This window comes from Vitis vinifera, chromosome 3 (genome assembly GCF_030704535.1).
Source record: "Vitis vinifera cultivar Pinot Noir 40024 chromosome 3, ASM3070453v1".
NCBI lineage: Eukaryota > Viridiplantae > Streptophyta > Magnoliopsida > Vitales > Vitaceae > Vitis > Vitis vinifera.
Window position 1 is genome coordinate 6,013,651 of NC_081807.1, and position 22,248 is coordinate 6,035,898.

Consider the following 22,248-nt stretch of genomic DNA (forward strand, 5'->3'; position numbering starts at 1 on the left):
CATGCCTTTCCATCAAACAACATAACGTCATTTAAAAAAAAATACATATTGCATGTAATTATAAAGGATGAAAGGTATATTACTCGATTTTGAAGTCGATGAAGCAATGGGTAAAACACATGTTAGGGGATAAAGTGTAATAAACAATTTATTTTCCAATAAAAATAGAAAAATTAGAGATAATAGCAAAACCTTTAGTATCATGTAGATATTCTCAGGCATCATCAGCTTGAACATTTCTGTTTGGTATTATACTCACCATAATCCACTTATTCCACAATTAGAGCTGCTGATTCCACAGATGCTGGGGGAGTGGATATAGGCAAAAAGTTGCATCCATCGTCCATTCAACTGGGTTGAGTCCTCACTCCATAGTGGTTCTTGGCTGTAGCATCTCCTCATCTTCTGCAAGCCCTAGCTGAGCTCCAATGGCTTCCTTCTCAATCTCCACCAGCCTCTCTCCTTCACACTCACTCTCAAAACGATCACCTCTGTCACCTGCTTACTCTCGTCCTTGGGTCCCATCTCACCCTCGTCTTAACTCCTCTACTTGGAGGTTCAGACCTCCGAAATTGAACGCCCGACTCGAAAACAAGCCCGGAGACCCACCCTCCACCCCGCGAGAGGCCCAATCCTTGTCTGACAAACAGCTTCAGGTTCTTCGTCTTCCCTTTGCTTCCAAATTCTCTCAGTTTTGATTTGTTTCTGTGAATTTATGAGCACTCTGCTTGGTTGCTGAGAAAATGGAGGAAAGTGGAATGCTGAAAATGATGAAAATTTGAGATTCGGGATTTTGTTATTTTGTTTTATTTTTTGCCTCTTCTCATCAACAAGACGGTGTGAAATTTACATTGGTTAGTTGGAGTCTGCAACTGATTGCTGGAACATGTTTGGTTAGTTGGTTGATGAAATGAGTGTAGCTGCATATAATTATCATGAAGGATCACTGTTGTGGGGTTTTCTATTGCGGATGAGTTTCGAGTTTGTCAATGATGAAAATTTGTTTCTACACGGATTGCTCGTTAGCTGCTGCTGGGCATTGGGATTCAAGAGTCCCCAATTTGTCTTTTGAACGAGCTCCGACTGTTTGCAAAATTGTCATTTAAGCATATGTAGTTATTGATAGGATTGAAATTTTTATTCAGAACGGTGAAATATCATGAATCATGTCTCATTTGAAAATTTTGGGTGATGCTTATTATTACTTCAAGCTTCTCAGTTTTTCTTCCATGATATTTCCCAATTCCCAATTTTCTACTGTGTGTTAAGGCTAGTAGTGAACCTGTATTAAGTTGTTGAAACAGCCAGGACACTCGTTGCTTCTATGTTGGAGTTGTTAGTAATATGTTAGAAGATTGGTTAGTACTCTGTTGGAAGATTAGTTGGTAATAAACTCTATTCAAGCCATCTAATATACAGCTAATAAACTGTAATGAAAATCACTTCTGTAGAGAAGAATCTTCCTCATTTTCTTTAGATTCTTGAGATGGAATCCGAGCCAAACTCTCCTGAAAATGAAATTTCTTTAGTTTTCGTTGTGGCAACCTCTTTGTCTTCCTCCAGATTTCTACATGTGTCTTTTACTCACTGTCTTACTTTGAAATTAGATAACAACGATTTCATCATATGGTGTAAACAAATTCTTGCTACTGTTCGTGGTCACAAGCTTCAACACTTCCTTCTTGCCATGAAAACACCTCCATTGAAGTTCTTGGAGCTAGGAGATGAAGCGGTAGACAAGATTAATCCAGATTTCTTGGATTGGGAATAACAGGATCAATTGACTGTGTCATGGACCCATGGTCGCTCTCCTCAATGTCAGAAGGAATTCTTCCTTGAATAGTGAATTGTGATACCTCAGCTCAGATCTGGAGTACTCTAGAGGTATATTTCTCTTCTCAAATTCGAGCTAAAGCCACTCAATTTAAGAGACAACTGCAAGACACAAAGAAAGCCTCTTTGTCCATTAATGATTACCTCTAAAAAAAATTAGGGGTTTTGTTGATTTACTTTATCTAATTGTAAGACCACATTGATGCAGCCTCCGACGGTTTGCCTTTTGAGTATGATGCTTTTATAGTGTCACTGAATTGTTCTATTGACCCGTATGGTGTTCATGAAATTGAATCTCTTCTCTTGACACAAGAAACTTGAACTGAGAAAAATAACAAGGTTCTTGATTCAGCTAATCCTAGTGTAAATCTTGTCATGGGCTCTATGCAAGATGCACCACAAGGGAAGAAAAAGTATTACGATCTTGGAAATAATGAAAACTATGGTCAAGGATATGGTTAAACTTCCAATCTTCCTGGGCAAGGAAATTTTCTTGGATTTCTCAATAATAAAGGAGGTTTTAGTAATAGAGGAAGAGGTTGTTTTGGTGGTTCTAATGGTCATGGAGGATATTGGAATAATAACACCACAATGTTAACTTTGTGGTTGGATAGGACATGTTGTGATGCAATGCAACTATCGGTTTGATCAATCTTTCCAAGGACCCAATAATCACAAATGCCAACAATGCTTACAACTCTAGAAACCATGTATGATAACAATTGATATCCAGATTCTAGAGTGGTGAATCAGATCATTGCAGATGTTGGAAACCTAACGATTGAAACAAGATTCTTTGGGATAGATCAAGTTTATATGTGCAATGGTAAGGGGTTTATCGGTTAAGTATGTTGGTCAGTCCATGCTTACTTCTCCTTACCTTTCTTCCAAAACTCTTTCTTTAAAACATTTGCTACATGTTCCTTATATAACAAAAGATCTACTTAGTGTCTCAAAATTTGCAAAAGACAACATTGTCTTCTTTGAATTTCACCCCTCTTCATGTTTTGTCAAGGACCGGGTCACCAAAACAACTTTGTTGGAAGGGATACTTAAAGGTGGGCTGTATGTGTTTGATCACACTCAAATTGATTTAAGAAGTCAGTTGCAGCCTAATTCTTTTGGATTTGCCTCAGCAAAAGTTGTTGGAAAATCACAAGAGTCAAAACACTTTGTTTTACTTCCTCTGTTTTTGTACCGGTCTCTTATTCAAAGTCTATACTAATTTCCTCTTCTGTTTCAACCTATAGTCGTTGGATGGATTAAGCCACCCTTTTGAGAAAGTTGTAAGATCCATTGTTTCTAAATGTAATCCTTCCACAATCAATAAACATGGCTCTACCTTTTGTTTTTCTAGTTGTTTGGGCAAAATTCATAACTTTTCTTTTCTCTAGTTCAAAATACACGAAACCGCTCTAGTTAGTGCATTCAGACCTATAGGCCATCACCATCCTTCTCATCAAGTGGTTATTGTCATTATATACACTTTGTTGGAGCCTTCTCATGTTTTACTAGGATTTATATGCTTAGAAAGAAGTTTGATGCACTTCAAACTTTCATCAACTTTAAAAATCAAGTAAAACTTCAACTTGGTCATAAAATAAAGTCCATTAAAACATTTTGGGGTGGAGGGTATAGGGCATCACTAATTTTCTTCTTTTCTCATGGTATCATTCACAAAAACTCTTGCTCTCATACTTACGAGCAGAATGGTTCGTAACTCAAAGAAAACATCATCACATAATGGAAAATGGTTTTACTCTTCTTGCACATGCATCAATGCCTTAAAACTATTGGGATGAGTTTTTTTGAACATTTATCTTTCTCATAAACAGATTGCCCATGCCTGTTCTTCATAAAAAGTTTCCACTTGAAGTTCTATTTCATGTCTCACCAGACTATTCACAACTTAGAGTTTTTGGTTGTGCTTGCTTTCTAAATATCAAACCTTATAATTAGCATAAGGTGCAGTTTAATTCCGCTCCTTGTTCCTTCCTTGGTGATAGCTTGAATCATAAAGGTTACAAGTGTCTTGATACTAGTGGTTGAATTTTCATATCCTGGGATGTCATCTTCAATGAGCATTCTTCCCCTTTTGCCCCACAATGTTCTGCACAAGTTAAACCTTTAGAAGTTCGAATTGACGATAATTTTCTTTCTTTCATACATGTCATTTCTCCCTCACATCCTTGTACTTGTACCAATGCTCCTACCCCTGTTATTTCATAACAAACTCTTTTGTCAAACACTACTAGTAATTCAGTTCCAAATAGTGATTCAATCTCAGCCTTTCCACATTCTGCTCATACTCCAAATCAGTCTCTAAATAGGTCTCATGGTTTATCCATTCTTGAAGAAAACACCACTAACCAAGATGCTGAATTATTAGATTCTGCAATTGTCCTAATGTCAACCAGGTTACATATTCCAAACAGACATTTAATGACAACTAGACCAAAGAATGGAATTTTTAAGCCTACAGTTTTTGTTGCTCATAAAGAACCTGATTCTGTTGAAGAAGCTTTGCAGCTTGATCATTGGGAGCAAGCTATAACAAATGAATTTCTAGCATTATTAAGAAACAACACTTGGTCTCTTGTACCTCTACCTCAAGGGAGGAAGGCCAAAGGGTGCAAATGGGTTTTCAAAGTTAAGGAAAACCTTGATGGAACAATAAGCAAGTATAAAGTAAGACTTGTTGCCAAGGGATTTCATCAGGCAGTTAGATTCGACTTTAATGTGACTTTTAGCCCTGTTGTGAAACCTATAACCATTCAAGTGGTACTCACAACGGTATTGACTAGAGGGTGGACAATCAGACAACTAGACCTCAACAATGCTTTCCTTAATGGTCACTTGCAAGAGGAGGTTTATATGGAAAAACCAACTGGTTTTAAAGATCCAAAAGCACCTCAGTTAGTTTGTAAGCTTCATAAGTCTCCCTATGTCTTAAACAAGCCCCAATGCCCTGGTTTCAGAAGCTGTACAATGTTGTTATTGGTTTTAGTTTTCCAATCAGCCAAGTCAAATCAATAACTCTTCATTCGGATAACTTCTCAACATTGTACATCCGTTTTGGTGTATGTAGATGATATTCTCATTTCTGGAAGCAATACTAAAAGTGGTGCAGGAATTGATAACTAGCTTAAATCGTAAGTTTGCCTTAAAGGATCTTGGTGTTGTAGATTACTTCTTAGGCATCCAAGCGAAACACATTGCAGAGGGACTTCACCTTTCATAGACAAAGTGTATTACTGATCTGTTATGCCAAGCTAAGATGCAATATGCTAAAGCAGTCAATGCTCCAATGACAACTGGACTTCAACTTACAACATATGGAAGTGACCTTGTAGAAAGTGCATAGATGTACAGAAGTGTAGTCGAAGCCTTGCAATATGTTGTCATTACAAGACTTGAAATTGCTTTTAGTGGTAATGAGGTGTCCCATTTCTTGCATGCCTTTAAATTGTAGCATATGCATACAAGAACATTTGACCTCATGTCAACTGTTATACCCTTCTGTAATTATTGAACACCAATGAGGAAAAGGAGATTAAAAGACCATATCACTTAAAATATGGCACATCCTAACATTCAAATATTAGAAATAAATCATATAATTTTAGAGCATTGATGTTCCTGTAATACAGTTTGCTTCTTTTCTGATGGTAGTTGCTTACCTTTTGGAATGTGATCAGGAACTGACACCATCATCTGGATCATGTGATCCCCTATGTTCTGTTGATGAAACAAGCTCACAAGATTTTGAAGCCACATACCAGCCAAAGACCGATTTGCTGAAAGCTCTTGCAATTCTTGCAGCAGCTACAACAGGGGCAGTTGCAATTAATCAGTCGTGGGTTGCTGCTAATCAGGTCCATTTTCATCTTGTTGTCTGATTCTTTTGATGGTTTTCTTGTTTGCTTACATGCCTTTGTTAAAAAAAGTTCATACGAATAAAGGGGCATTACAAAACAAATCAGTTCTCATGATATAGGATGCTGCTATGGCATTGCTATTTGGAGTGGGATATGCTGGAATAATTTTTGAAGAATCTCTAGCCTTTAACAAAAGTGGAGTGGGGTTATTGATGGCTGTGAGCTTATGGGTTATAAGAAGCATTGGGGTAAGATTCATTTTTGCTTCTTGAGATTATTAGTGATATTTCTTTTAGCTGTAATTTAATATTTGATTCCTTCTCCATTTGCCTGTATGGATATGAAAGGTATCATATATCAATTTAGGCTGAACAACAAACTTGAATTTATTTGGAGCATTCTTTTATGATCTATCAAGTAGATGTCTTAGTCATGGTAATGTGTTCGCCACAGAATTTATTTTCAATGCCTCTGTCTTGGTGTAAATGAAAATAGAAATCAGCAGATCAAGAAAGAGATGACTGAATCATAATAACCTTCTAAGGTTCTATTCCTGTCTTAGAACAAATATGAATTATATATCCCTGCTGTGCTAGAATTTAATGAGCTTCTATTCTTATTTTGGGATCTTTGTCGTATTTTATTTTGCTATAGGCAGCCTGTTATGGCTGATGGGATTAGTGACTTAAGTCACTAATTGTCTCTTAATGGTGATTACCAATCCTAACAAGTAGGGGTTGCCTAATTTTCATGAATTACATCTGATTTTAGCATGAGGAAGTTTGAACAAACTTACAAAAGGATGGTTGATAGTTTATTGCTTATGATGGAGTCACAAATTTGGTGGTTAATGAAACCAACTATTAACTTGTTGATATATTATATAAGTGGATGCTGGCACATTGTTGTTGTTGCTAGATCTACAATAGTTTATATGTGTTTGGATTTTGGTGTTGGTATTTGCTCTTGTTATAAAATTATTATCTACTGTGGATGAAGATAGCCTAGTTGCAGGCTATCACTATTTCCTTCTTATATAAAATCTATCTTGTGAATGCCTCTTCTTAACTGCACCACTGCAGTTATTTCCATTGGATCAATATATCCATTGAATTTTCATTAATTTAAATTTTGCACATTGAGTCTTACTTTTTATGTGTTAATGCTTGTTTCTGTCTTTGTTTGTAGGCACCTTCAACTGATATAGCTGTTTCAGAGCTAACTCATGCATCTGCTGAAGTTAGTGAAATAGTGTTTTTCTTGCTTGGTGCAATGACCATTGTTGAGATTGTTGATGCTCATCAAGGGTTTAAGCTGGTTACTGACAATATAACAACTCGCAAGCCACAAACTCTACTTTGGGTGGTGAGTGCTTTATTTCATGGCAACAATGTTTCTTTTGAACTTCAGATATTTTAACCTTATTCTTGGACATTAATGTTGACATGGTATTTTTGATGTTTTTTATCAGTCTCGTATCAAAACATACAGCAATTTTTTCCTTTTTCAGTAGGTTTTATTCAAAGTATAGTTCTCATGGGCTGGTCTTTTAATTCTATACTTGGCAATATTGACACTAGTTTGTTTTCTTTTTTTCTTTTTCTTGGAGTGGTTAGCCTCCAAGTAGGGCTTGTTTCGTTATGATTGTTTTTTGAGGGTTGGTAGCTTTGTATACTTCCTGTATGCCTTGAGGCTATTGGCCGTTTTATATATATCATTTGCTTATCAAAAAAATATTGACACTAGTTTGTTTCATCATGTCAACATATGCACAAAGATCCAACTTATTACCTTTTGATAACAAGATCCTACCAAGTATTTGGAAGGTGCATGTTTGTGTGTATATCTATACATACACACTATAATTTCTAGTATATGACTTTTATTATTTCTTTTTTCCTAGCTTCATACCTTTCTGATTTTCTTGAGTAACCCCAATAACTTGGTACCTGCCTATAGGATGGTGCTACATACACCATGGCAATTAGTGATTGCAAATGACAAAAAATGGTCAACATGCATTAAATGCAGAAGTTTTTGGCACCCAATCACTAATTGCTGCCTAGCAAGGTGGAAAAAAAATGTGACAAAAGTGATGGTGCAAGTAGTATTTTCTCTATCTACATATGCAATATATGATAGTGAGCAAGCCCAATTGCACTTGACTTCTTACTTCTTGCTCTTAAAATGAGGAATATCTAAGAATATATATGGATAGGAAGAAGTAAAGAATTGAGTTAGTGATGTATTTTTTTTTAATTACAAAAATGATGGTTTCTTAATATTTGGCCCTTTGCTTCACATGGGAAATAAAGTTTTGTGGGGGAAAAAAATCTTTCTTACAGTGATTTCTGTAGTTCATAATCTACCAAAACTAGATGGGTTTTAAAATAGAGAAATTTTGCAAATGTTTAGACTTAAGTAATTTTGCAATGTTTAGACTCAAGTTCAAATGGTGTTAAGAAGTTGAAAAAAAATAGAAGAAATTATGGAGAAATATAATTATAATTCCAAATTTGAGTTAAAAAATTTTGGAAATTGGTATAAGTAATTTTTAATTTCAAAAGATTGTAAGTATTTCTGCCAAACCATGTTAAATAAGATTTGGTCTATTTCACCAAAATTTTAGAAATACATACAGGTTAGTTTGGGTCTCCATAAATGGTTGAATTTCAATAAGCTTCCACCTTGTTCCATCCCTCTAAGAAAAAACTTCTGGCTTTGACCCTGCTTGTACCAGTTTATTTTTATTACAATGATGTGAGATGTCATCCATTCTTGGAGTCAGCAATTTGTTTTAGTGGGTATCAATGGGAGCTCAGTAAGATAGATTGACCCTAAAGTCTCTCTGGACATATCATCAAACAATATTCTAACAACAAAGTTTGTATGGGCAAATACCAAGCTAAAAGCTACCTATTGAATCCTAAAAAACCTAAACGACTTCTTGGAAAAATTGGATAATAATCTTTGTTCCAAAATTCCTGAATTAATAATTTCTTGTAGACAATAGTTGGTTAATTCTGAAAATTTTTCATTCTCTCCTATGGAATTTCAATATTTTATTGCATTGTAGCTTTCTATTGATTATAATAATAGATGGGACACTATGGAACTCAATACAGAATCCCAATATTCCAAGTTTTTATGATAATTTTTGAAAAGAGAGAAAGATTTCTGAATAGTACTTGTATATTCACTGGGTATATTTGCAACCTATTTATTATGTTTTACAATGAGAAAAGGAAAAAGAAATTAATCTATTCTAGGCCTAAAATTACTCCTCTAAATCAGTTGCTAATTTGAGGAAATAAATCAGTTACTTAATCGATCTCTAATTACAAGAAATAAATCAGGAAATAAGTCAAGTCAATTGTATAGTAAAGAAAAAAACAAATTTCAATCAAATCCCTACCTGTTTAGGTTGTATAATTTGGCAATTACTGCACTGATTTCCAACACTTCTAAATCTGGTAAGTAAATGTTCTTCCCCTAGCTTGTTTGTGATAAATTGGAATGGTTGAGCTGTAAGTCCCCTGAGTATTATGTCAGCTAATTGTTTTTATTTTTTATTTTTTAAAAGGATATATGGGGGGTGCATACTTTGATGAATTGATGATAAACTTCAATGTGCTTAATTTGCTCATGTTGAACTGGATTGTGGGCTATATTGATGGGCAACTTTTTATCACAATAGAGCTTCATAAAACTTTCCTAGCTTATTCTAAGGTCACTAATTGTTTTTTTTTTTTAAAAGGATATATGGGGGGTGCATACTTTGATGAATTGATGATAAACTTCAACGTGCTTAATTTGCTCATGTTGAACTGGATTGTGGGCTATATTGATGGGCAACTTTTTATCACAATAGAGCTTCATAAAACTTTCCTAGCTTGTTCTAAGGTCACTAAGAAAATTTTTTATGCAAAGAAGCTCACATAGTCCTTGCATTTTGAAATTCTACTTCAAGACTCAGACTTAGCAACCACGGATTGTTTCTTACTGTTCCAAGTTACCAAATTCCCTCCCAAAAAAGGTATAATAGCCAGATGTTGAGCTCCTGTTAGTGGCTGATGTATAAACCTCCAGTGTCAACCTTCCAGTTTTCTGAAGCAAAATACCACTGCCAGAAGTTAAACTTCAAGTATCTAAGTATCTGAGTAATATCCTACATGTGTATCTCCTAACAATTGTGCATAAATTGGCTTCCAACACTCATAGCTTATGCTATATCATATATAGTACGTGATAGGAAATTAATTTACCTACCAAGTGTTGATACCTCTCTCTCTCAATTGGATGACTCTCCAGTCCCTCATCGAGTTTGTGACCTGTCTCAATGGGTGTATCTGTGGCCCACACCCTAACAACTTGGTTTCTCTAAGGAGATCTAAAATATACTTTTGCTGTAAAATCAATAATTCCTCTTTTAACTGGGCAACTTCAATCCCTAGAAAGTATTGAAGCCATCCTTAGTGTTTGGTTGCAAACTCTTTTTCCAACTTCTTTTTTGATCTCTCCATTTCTTCTAAATAACCTCCTTTCTCAATAATGTTATCAACATATACCATGAGTGTAGTTATTTTCTTATTCCCAAAGTATTTAACAAATAATGTATGATCCCTTTGCCTCTGAATATAATTCATGTTCTCTATTTCCTTAACAAATCAAGCTTTAGGGCACTATGTAAACCCACATGGAGCCTTCTTCAATTGATAGACCTTATTCCCCTTTAAATTTTGGTGTCTCCATATGAACCTCCTCCTCTAAATCCCCATGGAGGAATGCATTCTTTATATCAAACTGCTATAAGGGCAGACCAACGTTAGTACCAAGGAATAACAATATATGAATAACATTCATCTTTGCCATTAGAGCAAAGGTTTCTTGGTAGTTTATTCCATAAGTTTAAGTATACCCAAGAGCTATCAATCTTGCTTTATACCTCTCAAGTGTCCCATTTGCCCTATATTTTATTGTAAACACTTACTTAAACCTAACTTGTATCTTGCTAACATGAAGATCCATAATCTCCTAGGTATTATTTTATTTTATTTTCAAAGAACTCATCTCTTCTTGCATTGCCTTTCTGCAATTCCCATTCTGTAACGACTCTTGAATAGTTTTGGGCATATAAATGGAGTTAAGTTTGGTAACCAATGTTCCATTAGATGCAGAAATATTATCAAAAAACAAAGTTGGCCAAAGGGTGTTAAATACAATTTCTCTTGCCATTCTTAATGGTAATAGGTAAATCAAGATCGTGCAACATATTGGAATTAGATTCAAGTTTAGTTTCAGTACTTTCTTCCCAGTTATTAATTGGAGTAGCACCCTAAGGTTCAGGAGTAGAGTATATTCTCTTAGAGTACACCTTACTGTAGCATATCTCTTCCTCTCTCTTCCTTGGACTATAGAATCTGGAATAACGGACTTAGGAACCACAGGTTCAGAGCTTGTGGGCTTGGGTGAATCTTGAGGATGACTTGAGGAATGAATTGGAGAGCCCGGATTTTTGTTGAAATATTCACTGGCATTATCGGGTATTAAAGTCCGGATTTTTGAGTTAATTTTGGTGCTTACCATTTCATGGAAAACAGGAAATATAATACTAGCATTCGACTTTCGTTTTATAAGGTAGACCGAGTAACTCTTGTACAATCATCAATAAAAGACATAAACCACTTTGCTCCAAAAACACTTTGGACTTTTGTGGGTCCTCAAACATTCTTATGAATTAAATTGACAGGAATATTAATTTTTTATTATTCATAGGAAAAGACCCTCGATAGGCTTGATGGCACTTAGCAAGTTCATATATGTCACAACGGAAATTTTGAATCTCTTTGAAACATAATAGGAAACATTTTCTTTGATAACCTAAATGGTGGATGACCAAGGTGAAGATGGGGTAACTAAACTTCAGTTTTATTAGACCTGGAACTTTCGAATAAATAGGAGAGAGGACTTGAGCATGTTGTTCCACTTTCACCTTCACAGAGGTGCAACCCATTCTTCTCTCTAGTATGCTCAATCATATTCATTGTATGAAATTCCTAAAGACACCTAAAAAGTGAGAAATTCATAGAACATTCAGATTTTTGGTGATTTTAGAAAGGGATAACAAGTTAACAGAAAGCTTTGGAACATGCAAAACATTTTCAATGATGAATCTTTAGTCAAAGAGATATTTCCTTGACTAGTTGTAGTAATTGACTCGACCTTTACCCTGTGTAAGTATATAAAACCAATGTTTTCTTTACATAATAGTCTTGATCGGTCAAAACTAGAGAAAAGGCTACTATAATCAGTAATAAGCCGGGTTGTCATCCTTGGGATTCAACCTAAACATGATTTGATTATTCTAATGCTTATGTTATATTGATTAAGTGTTGCTAAGATCTAAATGAACTAATCTAACAATAAAAATTGGAACTTTCTGAATTAAACTAAACAAAGAGATTTAGTAATAATGAAAAGATGCAAATAAAAATAAAATATCCAGAGACAATCTTGCTCTTAAATTCGTATCTCAAGTGGAGTAGGATCTCAGTTTTCTAAAAATAGTTGCACTCTTTTGAATTTGAATCTCAAAACCATTGAAAAGCTTAATAATCTCAAGACCTTTTTGAGGGGTTTGCACATAATTGATGAAATTGGTCATCAATGAATCAAACCTCCAGGGTAAGCATTCACTGAGCCTAATAAGCATAAAATATGCTTTATCTTGATAGATTTGTAAAGAATTTTTATCCTGAAAAAGTTAAGAATTCTGAATCTAGGAATAGGGAAGTTCTCCTCTATAAAGCCCTAATAACAATATATATATAATAACACAATACTAGCAGAAAATCCTGGAGAAACAATCCTTGGAAGGAAATAACACAAAACAATCTGACATCAGATTGAAATCGACATTGGAATGGCCTTAGCATCCGAATTTTGACATCAGGTTCTAATTTCTAGGTGGTGCCAGTTCATTATCGAAATCTAGATGCACAACCAATAGACAAACTGAAACTATTGCCAAAGAAGATATAAAGGAGTCTGCCATCAGAAATGGTGTCGGTTTAATCCGATACAAGACCAACATTGGAACACTATACAAGCCTTACCCATTAAAACAATGACAACTCCAGCTGCTATCAGTTTAGTGTCAGTTTCTTGTCTCTGTTGTCGAAATGGATTCTCCTTCATATTCAACTTCCTATGCAAAATTCTTGCTCTCACAGGTCCCAATCCACTTAAACTTCCTTTGTAAATCAAAGTCTCCTTCAATTTGTGCACAAATTTGGATTTTGCAGCTTGATATTTGAAGTCTCAACTGACATCGGATTTTTGTCAGTTTCCTTGATAAATATTCTCTAGCTTCTGCCAATAATTCCTCACCATCAGTTTGCAAACTGATAATGGACCGTGGTGTTTGATTCAATTCCATAGAAAGAACTGAGAGTGAACATCCTTGAGTATGCTTTTGGAATTTTTGACATTGTCTCTTTTGTTATTGATTCATTTTGAGATCGTGCATCAGGCTTCAAATCTGCACTGTTCATTGCACTGGAGCCTTATCAAAATTTTGTGCATGCTTCTTTCCATTATCAAACTTCTATTGTATAGCCTCACTGTTTGAAACGGTATTGGAATGAAGTTGCCAATCCAATTGAATTGGCCAAACCAACAACAACCTTCCTTCATCTTTTCCATGCCCTTTTGTTGTCCAATTGCATCTCTAATCCTTCCATTGCTTCTTCACCTTGGTTCCATCAACATAAGATTTTTACATTGCCTTGAAACTTGTATATTTTTCACCTTTTACTATCTTTTCACTTCATTCTTCACTAGATTTGAACTTTAGTCCTCAAATAGGGCTTAACATACATGTAAGTTAAAAAATACTGATTAACACTCAAATTATATTTAAAATCCTTGTTTTAAGGATGGGAAAACATCAGTTTTTGAGTGTTAAACAGTAACAAACGTTCCATCTGCTATTTTATTTTTTTGATTTCTTAGGCATGAGCTGTGGGTAAGGAAGCAACTTGAAAAATTGGTCATATGGTCCAAGCTCTTGAATCGATGTCCTAAAGGCTTGAAAACTGTTCTTTTAAGACATATAGGGCAAGAGAAAAGTTAACTGTCTGAACAAAACATGTTGTCCCCTTTGGCTTCTCATGTTGTGACAAGAATTGTTTCAATTTTTCAATATATTCTGTATTCAATGATCCTTCTCAGCTACCATTTTTGTTTGTGGGTTTTTCATCAATGTTGGCCAGATTATTTTGTGGTTTATACCCTTGGTTTCCTCCTTGGCCTCCATTTCCTCTTCTAAAAACATTTGAAGGCTTTCCATGGAGTTGTCAACATGACTCTCAGGTATGTCTCAGCTTTTGGTAGTGAGTACACCACTGACAATCAATTGACCTTCTACCTTCATTCCTTCCTAGGTTTGTGGCTGAGACAATAGTAGTAGTACCAATGGTGGGTTAATAGTGATGATAACAAAGTTTTTTAGTTGGGTAGTGATTAATATGCAGCCATTCAAAAAGTTCCGATCTAGCATAACGCCTCTTCATCCTTCTTCCCCTCTAACAGTTGCAAAAGCTTCCCTTAAGGAAGAAAGAATCTTTTTACCAAGAATTTGAACTCTGATATGAACAAAATCGTTATGTAATCCAATCAAGGATAAAAAACGCTCTTTTTTTCAATAAATTCTTGATACATCATTGCATCTTTACCACATTTCATTTTTAAATATTAATCTAATTCAAGCCACAACCCTCATAACATTGTAGTTTTGAAGCACTAAAAGATGACCTTATTTGGTTTTATGAATTCTAGTCTTGAGTTCATCAATTTGAGTAACATCTCCAACCTTTGAATAAGTTTGACAGGTGAACTCCCAAATCTCCCTTGTTGTAGAGATGAACATACAAGTTTTGTTGATCTTTGGTTACATTGAGTTCTATGACTAAGACATTAATTGAGACTCCTCTTCATCCTGGCCATTGAATTTCAAGCCTCCCTTACTCATCTCTAGCCCGAGTAAATGACTCAGTTTCCTTTTTTTTTCATTTCAGGCATGTTTTTGCCAACTATGACCATTCTAGGTAATTGCCTCAATTCAGTTTAAATGTGGGTCAAGTACTCCGAAATTCTCCTGGGGTCAAAGTTGGATTTTGAGTATTTATGGTTGTTTGGGTAATAGTGGAAGAGACATAAGATTCTATCATCTTAGGTTGATTGCATATAAGAGGAGATTATTATAATGGGGGGTGACACACACCATAAAAAAAGGATATAGAAAAATGGGTTCTGAACCAACCATGACAATGAAGGCCAAAAGGAGACACTAACAATTCCTGCAATTAGGTTGGAAAAAAATTGAAACTAACACTGGCAATTGGAATCGGTAAATGGAAGAAAAAAAAAAAAGTTATTGGGCACAAGACTTTGCTACCATGAAAATAGAGAATGATCTCTGGATAATACTGGTATTCATTGATAATAGTTACAGCCTATTTACAATGTTTTATAGTGTGAAAAGGAAAGGGAAAAGAAATTACTCTATACTAGGCATAGAATTACTCCACTAAATCAGTTACTAATTACAGAAAAAGCAGGTACTTAATCATTTCCTAATTAACAAGTAATCAAGTCAACAGTACAGAAAAAAAAAATATACAAAAAAATTCCAATCAAATCCTGACCTATTTTGGCTGCATAATCTAACAATTATTGGATTGATTTTCCAACAATTTTAGACCATCTTATATCTTTCTGGTTATGCTTTTCTTTTGGGAAATATTTGGAGGTTTATTTGATTTTATTTTCCATTTGGTGATTTGTGATCATGGTAGCAGCTTCATCTATTGTACATTGCATATCCGTATCGTTTTTTGGTGTTTAACAAATTATTGTTGAAACTTGCAGGTTGGTTTTGTGACTTTTTTCCTCAGTTCGATCCTTGACAACCTGACGACCACCATTATCATGGTTTCCTTATTGAGAAAACTGGTGCCTCCATCAGAATTCCGCAAGTATGTGCTTAAAAAATGTACAATGTTTTCTTATGTGATTTAGGATTTTCTAGTATATTAAATGATAAAAGCCTCTTACCTTGTATTAAATATCCTGAGTTTATTTTACAAGTAGTATGTATCACAATATCTATCACAGTATCACTACTTGTCTTGGTATAATGCTACATTGTTGGTTCTCTCACACTTATATTAGGACTTCAGATTTTAGCTGATTAGAATTTTGTTCTATGATTAAGAGGGTGTTTGGTAAAACTTAATACTTATGACTTGATGACTTAAGTTGATTTTAAGTTAAATTATTTTTAAGTTGATGACTTAAAACTTATTAGTTGATTTTTTAAGTAGTCTATTGGGCTATTTGGTAAATTTAGCTTAACTTTTTTTCTAAATTATCTAATTGACATATTTACCCTCATTATTTTTAATAAATATTTATCTTCGTTAATTGTAACTAATATTTACTTTCATTAACCCTAATCAATAAGTTTGTTTATTAAACATTCATATTAAAAATATGATAAACACATAAAATAATTACAAAATATTTACAATAAAAATTGAGTCGTAGATGTGGAGTCATAGATCTAAAAGAGACTCACTAGATATTAGGCCAATAAGACAAAAGAAATATAAGATTCGGAATAAGTTAATTATTTTGTCTTAATACTTAAAGTAATTTTTAATTTTAAGTTATGGTATTAAGTTACTTTACCAAACATGCTTAATCTACTTAATAACTTAAATTAAGTTATTAAGTTATATTAAGTAATTAAGTTGATTTACTAAACATCTTCTAAATATTGAACTTTTCTTTTTTTTCTTTTTGTATGTGGTTGACTTCCATAATATGTTTCACTTTGCTTCTTGTTTTGAGGTGTCTTATGGTTATATACTCAATTCCCTTTTTTGATAGGTAAAGCAATTGTATTGAAAGCACCAAAAGTATACACGATGTATTCAAGGCCAAAAAGGGAGGGATACATAGGATATATAGGATTGCCCATGCTTTGCAGCTTGATTTGGTCCCCTTTTTCCTAAGACAATGATGTGGGCTAATGCCTTAATATGGTACCTGACCTGCTCCCTTATTAGGATGGGCATTAGATACAATAAAGCCTTGGGCAAGAATTTCAGACCTGATGGGGTTCCAGTTGTATTTTTATACTGTTTCTCCCCTTTTCTCTGGAGACTTAGTAGGCGTAGTATATTGGGTTTTGTGCCTGGAGGCTTGTCTGAAGGTGAGGCTCAAAGCAAATGCCTTGAGGCACTAAGTGATAACTCAGACACAATGATGGGGGAAAGCCTTTTAAAGTTTATTCAAGGAAGAAAGGGAAGACCTAAGTAAACTTTAAGTAGGATTAATATTAATTAGAATTGAATAGGGATTGGTATTTGTTGGAGTCTAATTAGGATTAGCTAGTTGAGTTATAATATAATTAGAATTTGAGTCATGATAGGTTATTAGAGTCCTAGTAGACTTTGGATGTTATAATTAGAATTAGAATCATAATAGGTTATTAGAGTCCTAGTAGACTTTGGATTTCTTAGAGAAGCCTATAAATAGGCTAATCAATGTAAATCAAAGGAATGAATTTGATGAATAATATTATATTTTCTTTTATTGCAAGGTTGCAACCCTCAATGGTGAGACTCCATTGATTTTTCTTCTAGGTGAGACTCCTAGAAGGCCTTAGTGAGACTAAGGTTTTCCATATTTTCTTCATTGTTTCTTCTTTCTTTCTATTTCTTATCTTATAATTTTCTCTACCATAAAGTTTATTCCTTGTTCCTCTCCTTACACCCTAAAAATAAAACCCTAGCCCACCTACCCTTGAGTGTAGGCAACCATCCTAGGGTTGTCCTACATCACACAATCCCAAGGTTTAAGGCTCTCATCAGATGGTCATCTCACAACTTAAAGATTCATCTTATATCAGAGTTCAAGATTGTGCTTTATAAGCCAAATATCTTCTTTGTGGCTTTTAGCTTTGCAATTCTTACAAATCAGTAATATATTTCTCAAATCTAGTTTTGTTTGATGCCAACAAAATACAGAAGACCTAGGGTAGGTTTGATGTGTGGAGGCATGTGTATAACTCTGAACGGCATCTAAGGTGCTTTTTGTAATAATTTTAAGTGTTATCTTTTGTTTTTTCCATAATTTTTCTATATTTTCTATTTTAATTTTGAAATAAATATAAAAAATTATGATACTTAAGTCTTACACTTTGAGATCTTGAGGCTTATATGTGGTCTCGTGGGAGGGTAAAAAACTTTGCCTCCAGCTTTCTCCTTTTAAAATATGTTGGTATCTATAATTTGGACAAACAGATCAATGGACAGAAATCTTTCTTTCATCATGTTAATCAGCTATATTGTTCTAACTTGCCCTTATTTGGATGGAGATAGAACATACAGATTGAGTTTTGGGTTAAGTTGGATTTTTACATCCAAGCCTTTTTATGAGTGCCAAATAATGACATGATTACTGTCAAATAATAGTGTTCTTTTGCTCAAGTATTTGCTAAAGCATGCCACAATCTTGGAAAATCATATAACATTTTTTTTTCCCTTTTTTTTTCTCACTTTGGTGATTAAAAAGAGTTGATCGAAGAGCATAATATAAAGAAGGCTTTATGGAAATAAATCGTTTATGAAATGATGCATTGGATTTATGTATTGAAAGAAAAAAATGATCCATTGACTTTGTTCTTTTGTCTCTATTTGAATACAAGAAAATGAGAAATACCCAACTCTGTGGAGTTTATTCCCATATATAAGCGTCATGGACCTCTTCTGTAGTAAGAGTTTTTCATAGGACTTGGTTGCTGGTTAGGGGGATCAGTTATACTGAGTATCATTTAAGGTCACAGCATTTCCAATTTTAGTCTAAATTCTTGGTTGATTGACTCCATGGAATTTGAGTAGTCAACTTATTAATACTGCTCTCTTCTGGCTGCCAATTTTCTACATTACTAAAATGTTGCCAATCCTCTATTTTTCAGAAATTCTTTGTCAACTTGTTCTGTATTACCTTTTTCACATTCCAGGGTTTGGTTGACAGGTTCCTAGGAGCAGTTGTTGTGATAGCCGCAAATGCTGGTGGTGCTTGGACTCCCATTGGTGATGTTACCACTACTATGCTGTGGATTCATGGTCAGATATCCACATTGCAGACAATGAAGGTTCTTTTATTTTGTCCATGCTTCCATTGTACAGCTATTCTTTTACAGGGAATTGATTGAAAAGATATTTTTTCTAGTATATATAGTTTGAACTTATGGACCAAGGTAATTTTTGTTTTGTTAGCAAGTATGTTTTTATGCTACTGACACGTGCTGAAGATTACACATCAAGTAGATAGGACTGAATCCAGCAGGTTCAGTATAGCATAAGTTCTAGGTCTTCAGATTGTCTTCCCCTGATATAAAGTATGATTTGGACTCAACGAGCATTTAAAAATCACATTCTAATTGTTGGTCTTAGATAACTTAAATGTTGTATTTTCAACTGCCATGTTTAACTACTGTGTCTTAGCGCATGTTTTGGGTTTGAGGCTAGAATAGCCAACACACCCTCTATTTCATCACCCCTGGAGGAATTTTTAGAACTGTATTGTTTTGGAATAATCTGGAATGGAAGGGTTCCATGATTGCCTTTTCTTTCTTACAGGGTTTGTTTATACCTTCTGCTGTTTCTCTGGCTGTCCCGCTGGCTCTTATGTCCCTCACTAGGTAATTTTCTTGCATGTCAAAATAAAGCCAGGAAGTTTAAGTTGCTATGTTTAATTTCATGCATTATAGGTAAATTGTTTGAGTTTTTCTTCTCTCATTCAGTGAAGTTAATGGGAAAGGACAGGATTCTCCCAATGTTTTGGCATCTGAACAGATGGCTCCAAGAGGACAGCTTGTTTTCGCTGTTGGAGTTGGAGCTTTGGTGTTTGTTCCAGTGTTCAAGGCTGTGACTGGTTTGCCTCCTTTTATGGGTATTCTGCTTGGGCTTGGAGTTCTTTGGATTCTGACAGATGCCATTCATTATGGTGAATCGGAAAGACAAAGATTGAAAGTTCCACAGGCTTTATCACGCATTGACACTCAAGGAGCCCTTTTCTTCCTTGGAATCCTTTTATCTGTCAGCAGGTATCCACAAACACCATTCTCTCTATGTTATACAGAGTGGGTTTTATGCAACATAGTAACCTGTTAATGACTATCTGAATATCCTATCACTTATAATCGTTTTGGATCATGGTCAGGAAATCATGATGCACTTTTGGCACCTTTGTTTTATCAGAAAATAATGTTTTATCAGATTATACTATATTTGATGACAAATTAAGAGACTGCACCTCTGTAGTAACACCTTTGTTGAAACCGTAGGTTTGATTTTTAGGAGTTTGAATTTAAAAATAAAACCAAAAGATAAAGCTTGACTGAGTCCTATTATTTTGGACTGTTTAGTTTAGATAAATCCTAGATTTTTAGGAGTTTGAATTTAAAATAAAACCAGAAGATAAGGCTTGACTGAATTCTAGATAAGTTCTAGTGTGTTTAAATTTGTTTTTATCACTAGTTTGAATTAGAGAGAATATCGGATGATATTCTGCAGGATGGGATTGCTTCGTCTATTTAAGTTCTCAATGTAAACCAAAATTTTTCAATAGAGTATCATTCAGTTTCTCTTCCAAATTCAATAACCTTTCACACAATGGTCAAGGGAAAATTTTCCGACCTTCCATTAAGAAAACATTCATTATACAATGCTATTAAGCAATATTGGTTCTTTCATTCTGAAAATTGTGTAGATTTGTTGTGCATGTACAAACTTTATTATATTTGTTTAACATTGTTTTCTTCCCTGGAAGTAAGGAAACAAAAAATTTTATTTATTTTTAATTTGGGATGTCCAATGGTATAACTACATTCACTCCAGGCCTAGAGGAGAAAAAGGAGAATAATTCTCTAGTAAGAAGTGCTAGTGTTTGATCATTGAAGCGTTGTGGTCACACCCTTTTGCGAAAGCTCTAAAAGTTTATCTGGTCTGAAATGCTTGATTTGTAGAAATGGAGCAAACAAAAAATGAAGATATTTGCTGGATAGCTAAATTTAATGCTCTAGAAAGGGAGGATGTTTTAGACTGCATGATCTGGATTGTAGACTGACTGGGTACTAATTTACATGCCTACATGCCAAGAAATTATTTTGTCAATTTAGTTCGTCCTATTCTTCCATGTCAGAGAGGGGACAGGATAAAATTCTGCTTCCTGGCTATTTTTTGTAAGGGTTTCTTAGGATTTGATTTTGTGACAGGAATTTCTGGGGATCTTGAAGACTGTTACTAGACCCTGATAATGGTCTGAACTGTAGAACCATTTGTCCTAGCCTGAAAATGATAAATAAATAAATAATCTCTACGAAGATAACTAACAAAGTATAATCTATATTTTCCTTTTTTTGAACTTTTTAGTATACAAGGCCGGTTGTCGAAACTCATTCATTGAACTATGTTAGATCTGTTAGAATATTGTACCCATAAGGTGGGACTACAGTTTTGTTAAGTACTATATCTGTTAGATGTGGCATCAGGGGTTAAAACTATACTTTTCCTATGCTAAAAATTTTGAATTCTCCTTTTGTAGTCTCGAGGCAGCAGGGATTCTCCGGGAATTAGCAAATTACCTTGATGCACATATCCCTAATGTTGAACTTATTGCAAGTTCAATAGGTGTCGTGTCAGCAATTATAGACAATGTTCCACTGGTTGCAGCGACAATGGGAATGTATGACCTTACCTCATACCCCCAAGACTCTGAGTTCTGGCAGCTGATTGCCTATTGTGCTGGTACGGGTGGATCCATGCTAGTTATTGGCTCTGCTGCTGGAGTTGCATTTATGGGGATGGAAAAAGTGGACTTCTTTTGGTACTTAAGGAAGGTATGTGCTGCGGTGCTGCTATTTGATGATAATTCGGTTTTAATTAAAATTGGAAACTTTCCTTAGTGAAAGAAATTGTTTCCTTTTATGCAGGTGAGTGGGTTTGCCTTTGCAGGCTATGCTGCTGGTATTGCTGCCTACCTAGCACTTCATAACCTCCACATTTCCACAACTCTAGCTCATGTTCCTTTCTTCTCTGGTTCATAAATCATGGTGCTCAGATTTTGATGCTTTCTGGCTCCCCAAATGGCAGTGTACATCACAAATTGTGGTGGCTCACATGATATTGGCATGACAATATTATGGGACCATTCTAATTAGACCCAGAGATGCAGATTGTGGCAACTTTTATGGAAAAAAAAAATATAATGCTGCCAAGAGTCTAATAATATTCTCTTTCCTGCTAAGAAAGCAGCCCTGAAGGAAGCATGTATGAAGTGCACTCAGACATTCATCTTCGGATGTACATTTTTTTTGCAAACCCAAATAAAAATGATATTTCAATTTCCATAAATGCTCATCTAAAAGAGCTTTTAGAGTTTTAAAGCATGTTGGTAGCTGGTG

General features: G+C 34.7%; 1 protein-coding gene across 2 annotated transcripts; it reads left to right on the forward strand.

Moving 5' to 3' along the window:
* The first annotated feature begins 210 nt into the window (after positions 1-210).
* LOC100265867 (sodium/proton antiporter 1) lies at positions 211-22,198 on the forward strand. Of its 2 annotated transcripts, XM_019219011.2 has the most exons (11): positions 558-656; positions 1,608-1,884; positions 5,532-5,708; positions 5,831-5,959; positions 6,900-7,076; positions 15,642-15,748; positions 18,816-18,936; positions 19,424-19,485; positions 19,588-19,890; positions 21,390-21,684; positions 21,778-22,198. In XM_019219011.2, exons 4-11 carry the CDS (start codon positions 5,840-5,842, stop codon positions 21,889-21,891), a joined length of 1,299 nt encoding a protein of 432 aa, XP_019074556.1. In that variant the 5' UTR covers positions 558-656; positions 1,608-1,884; positions 5,532-5,708; positions 5,831-5,839; the 3' UTR covers positions 21,892-22,198. The 2 variants fall into 2 exon arrangements, with proteins under 2 accessions (XP_010647899.1, XP_019074556.1); XM_010649597.3 differs by lacking the exon at positions 1,608-1,884 and having other exon boundaries at positions 211-656.
* The last annotated feature ends 50 nt before the right edge of the window (positions 22,199-22,248 follow it).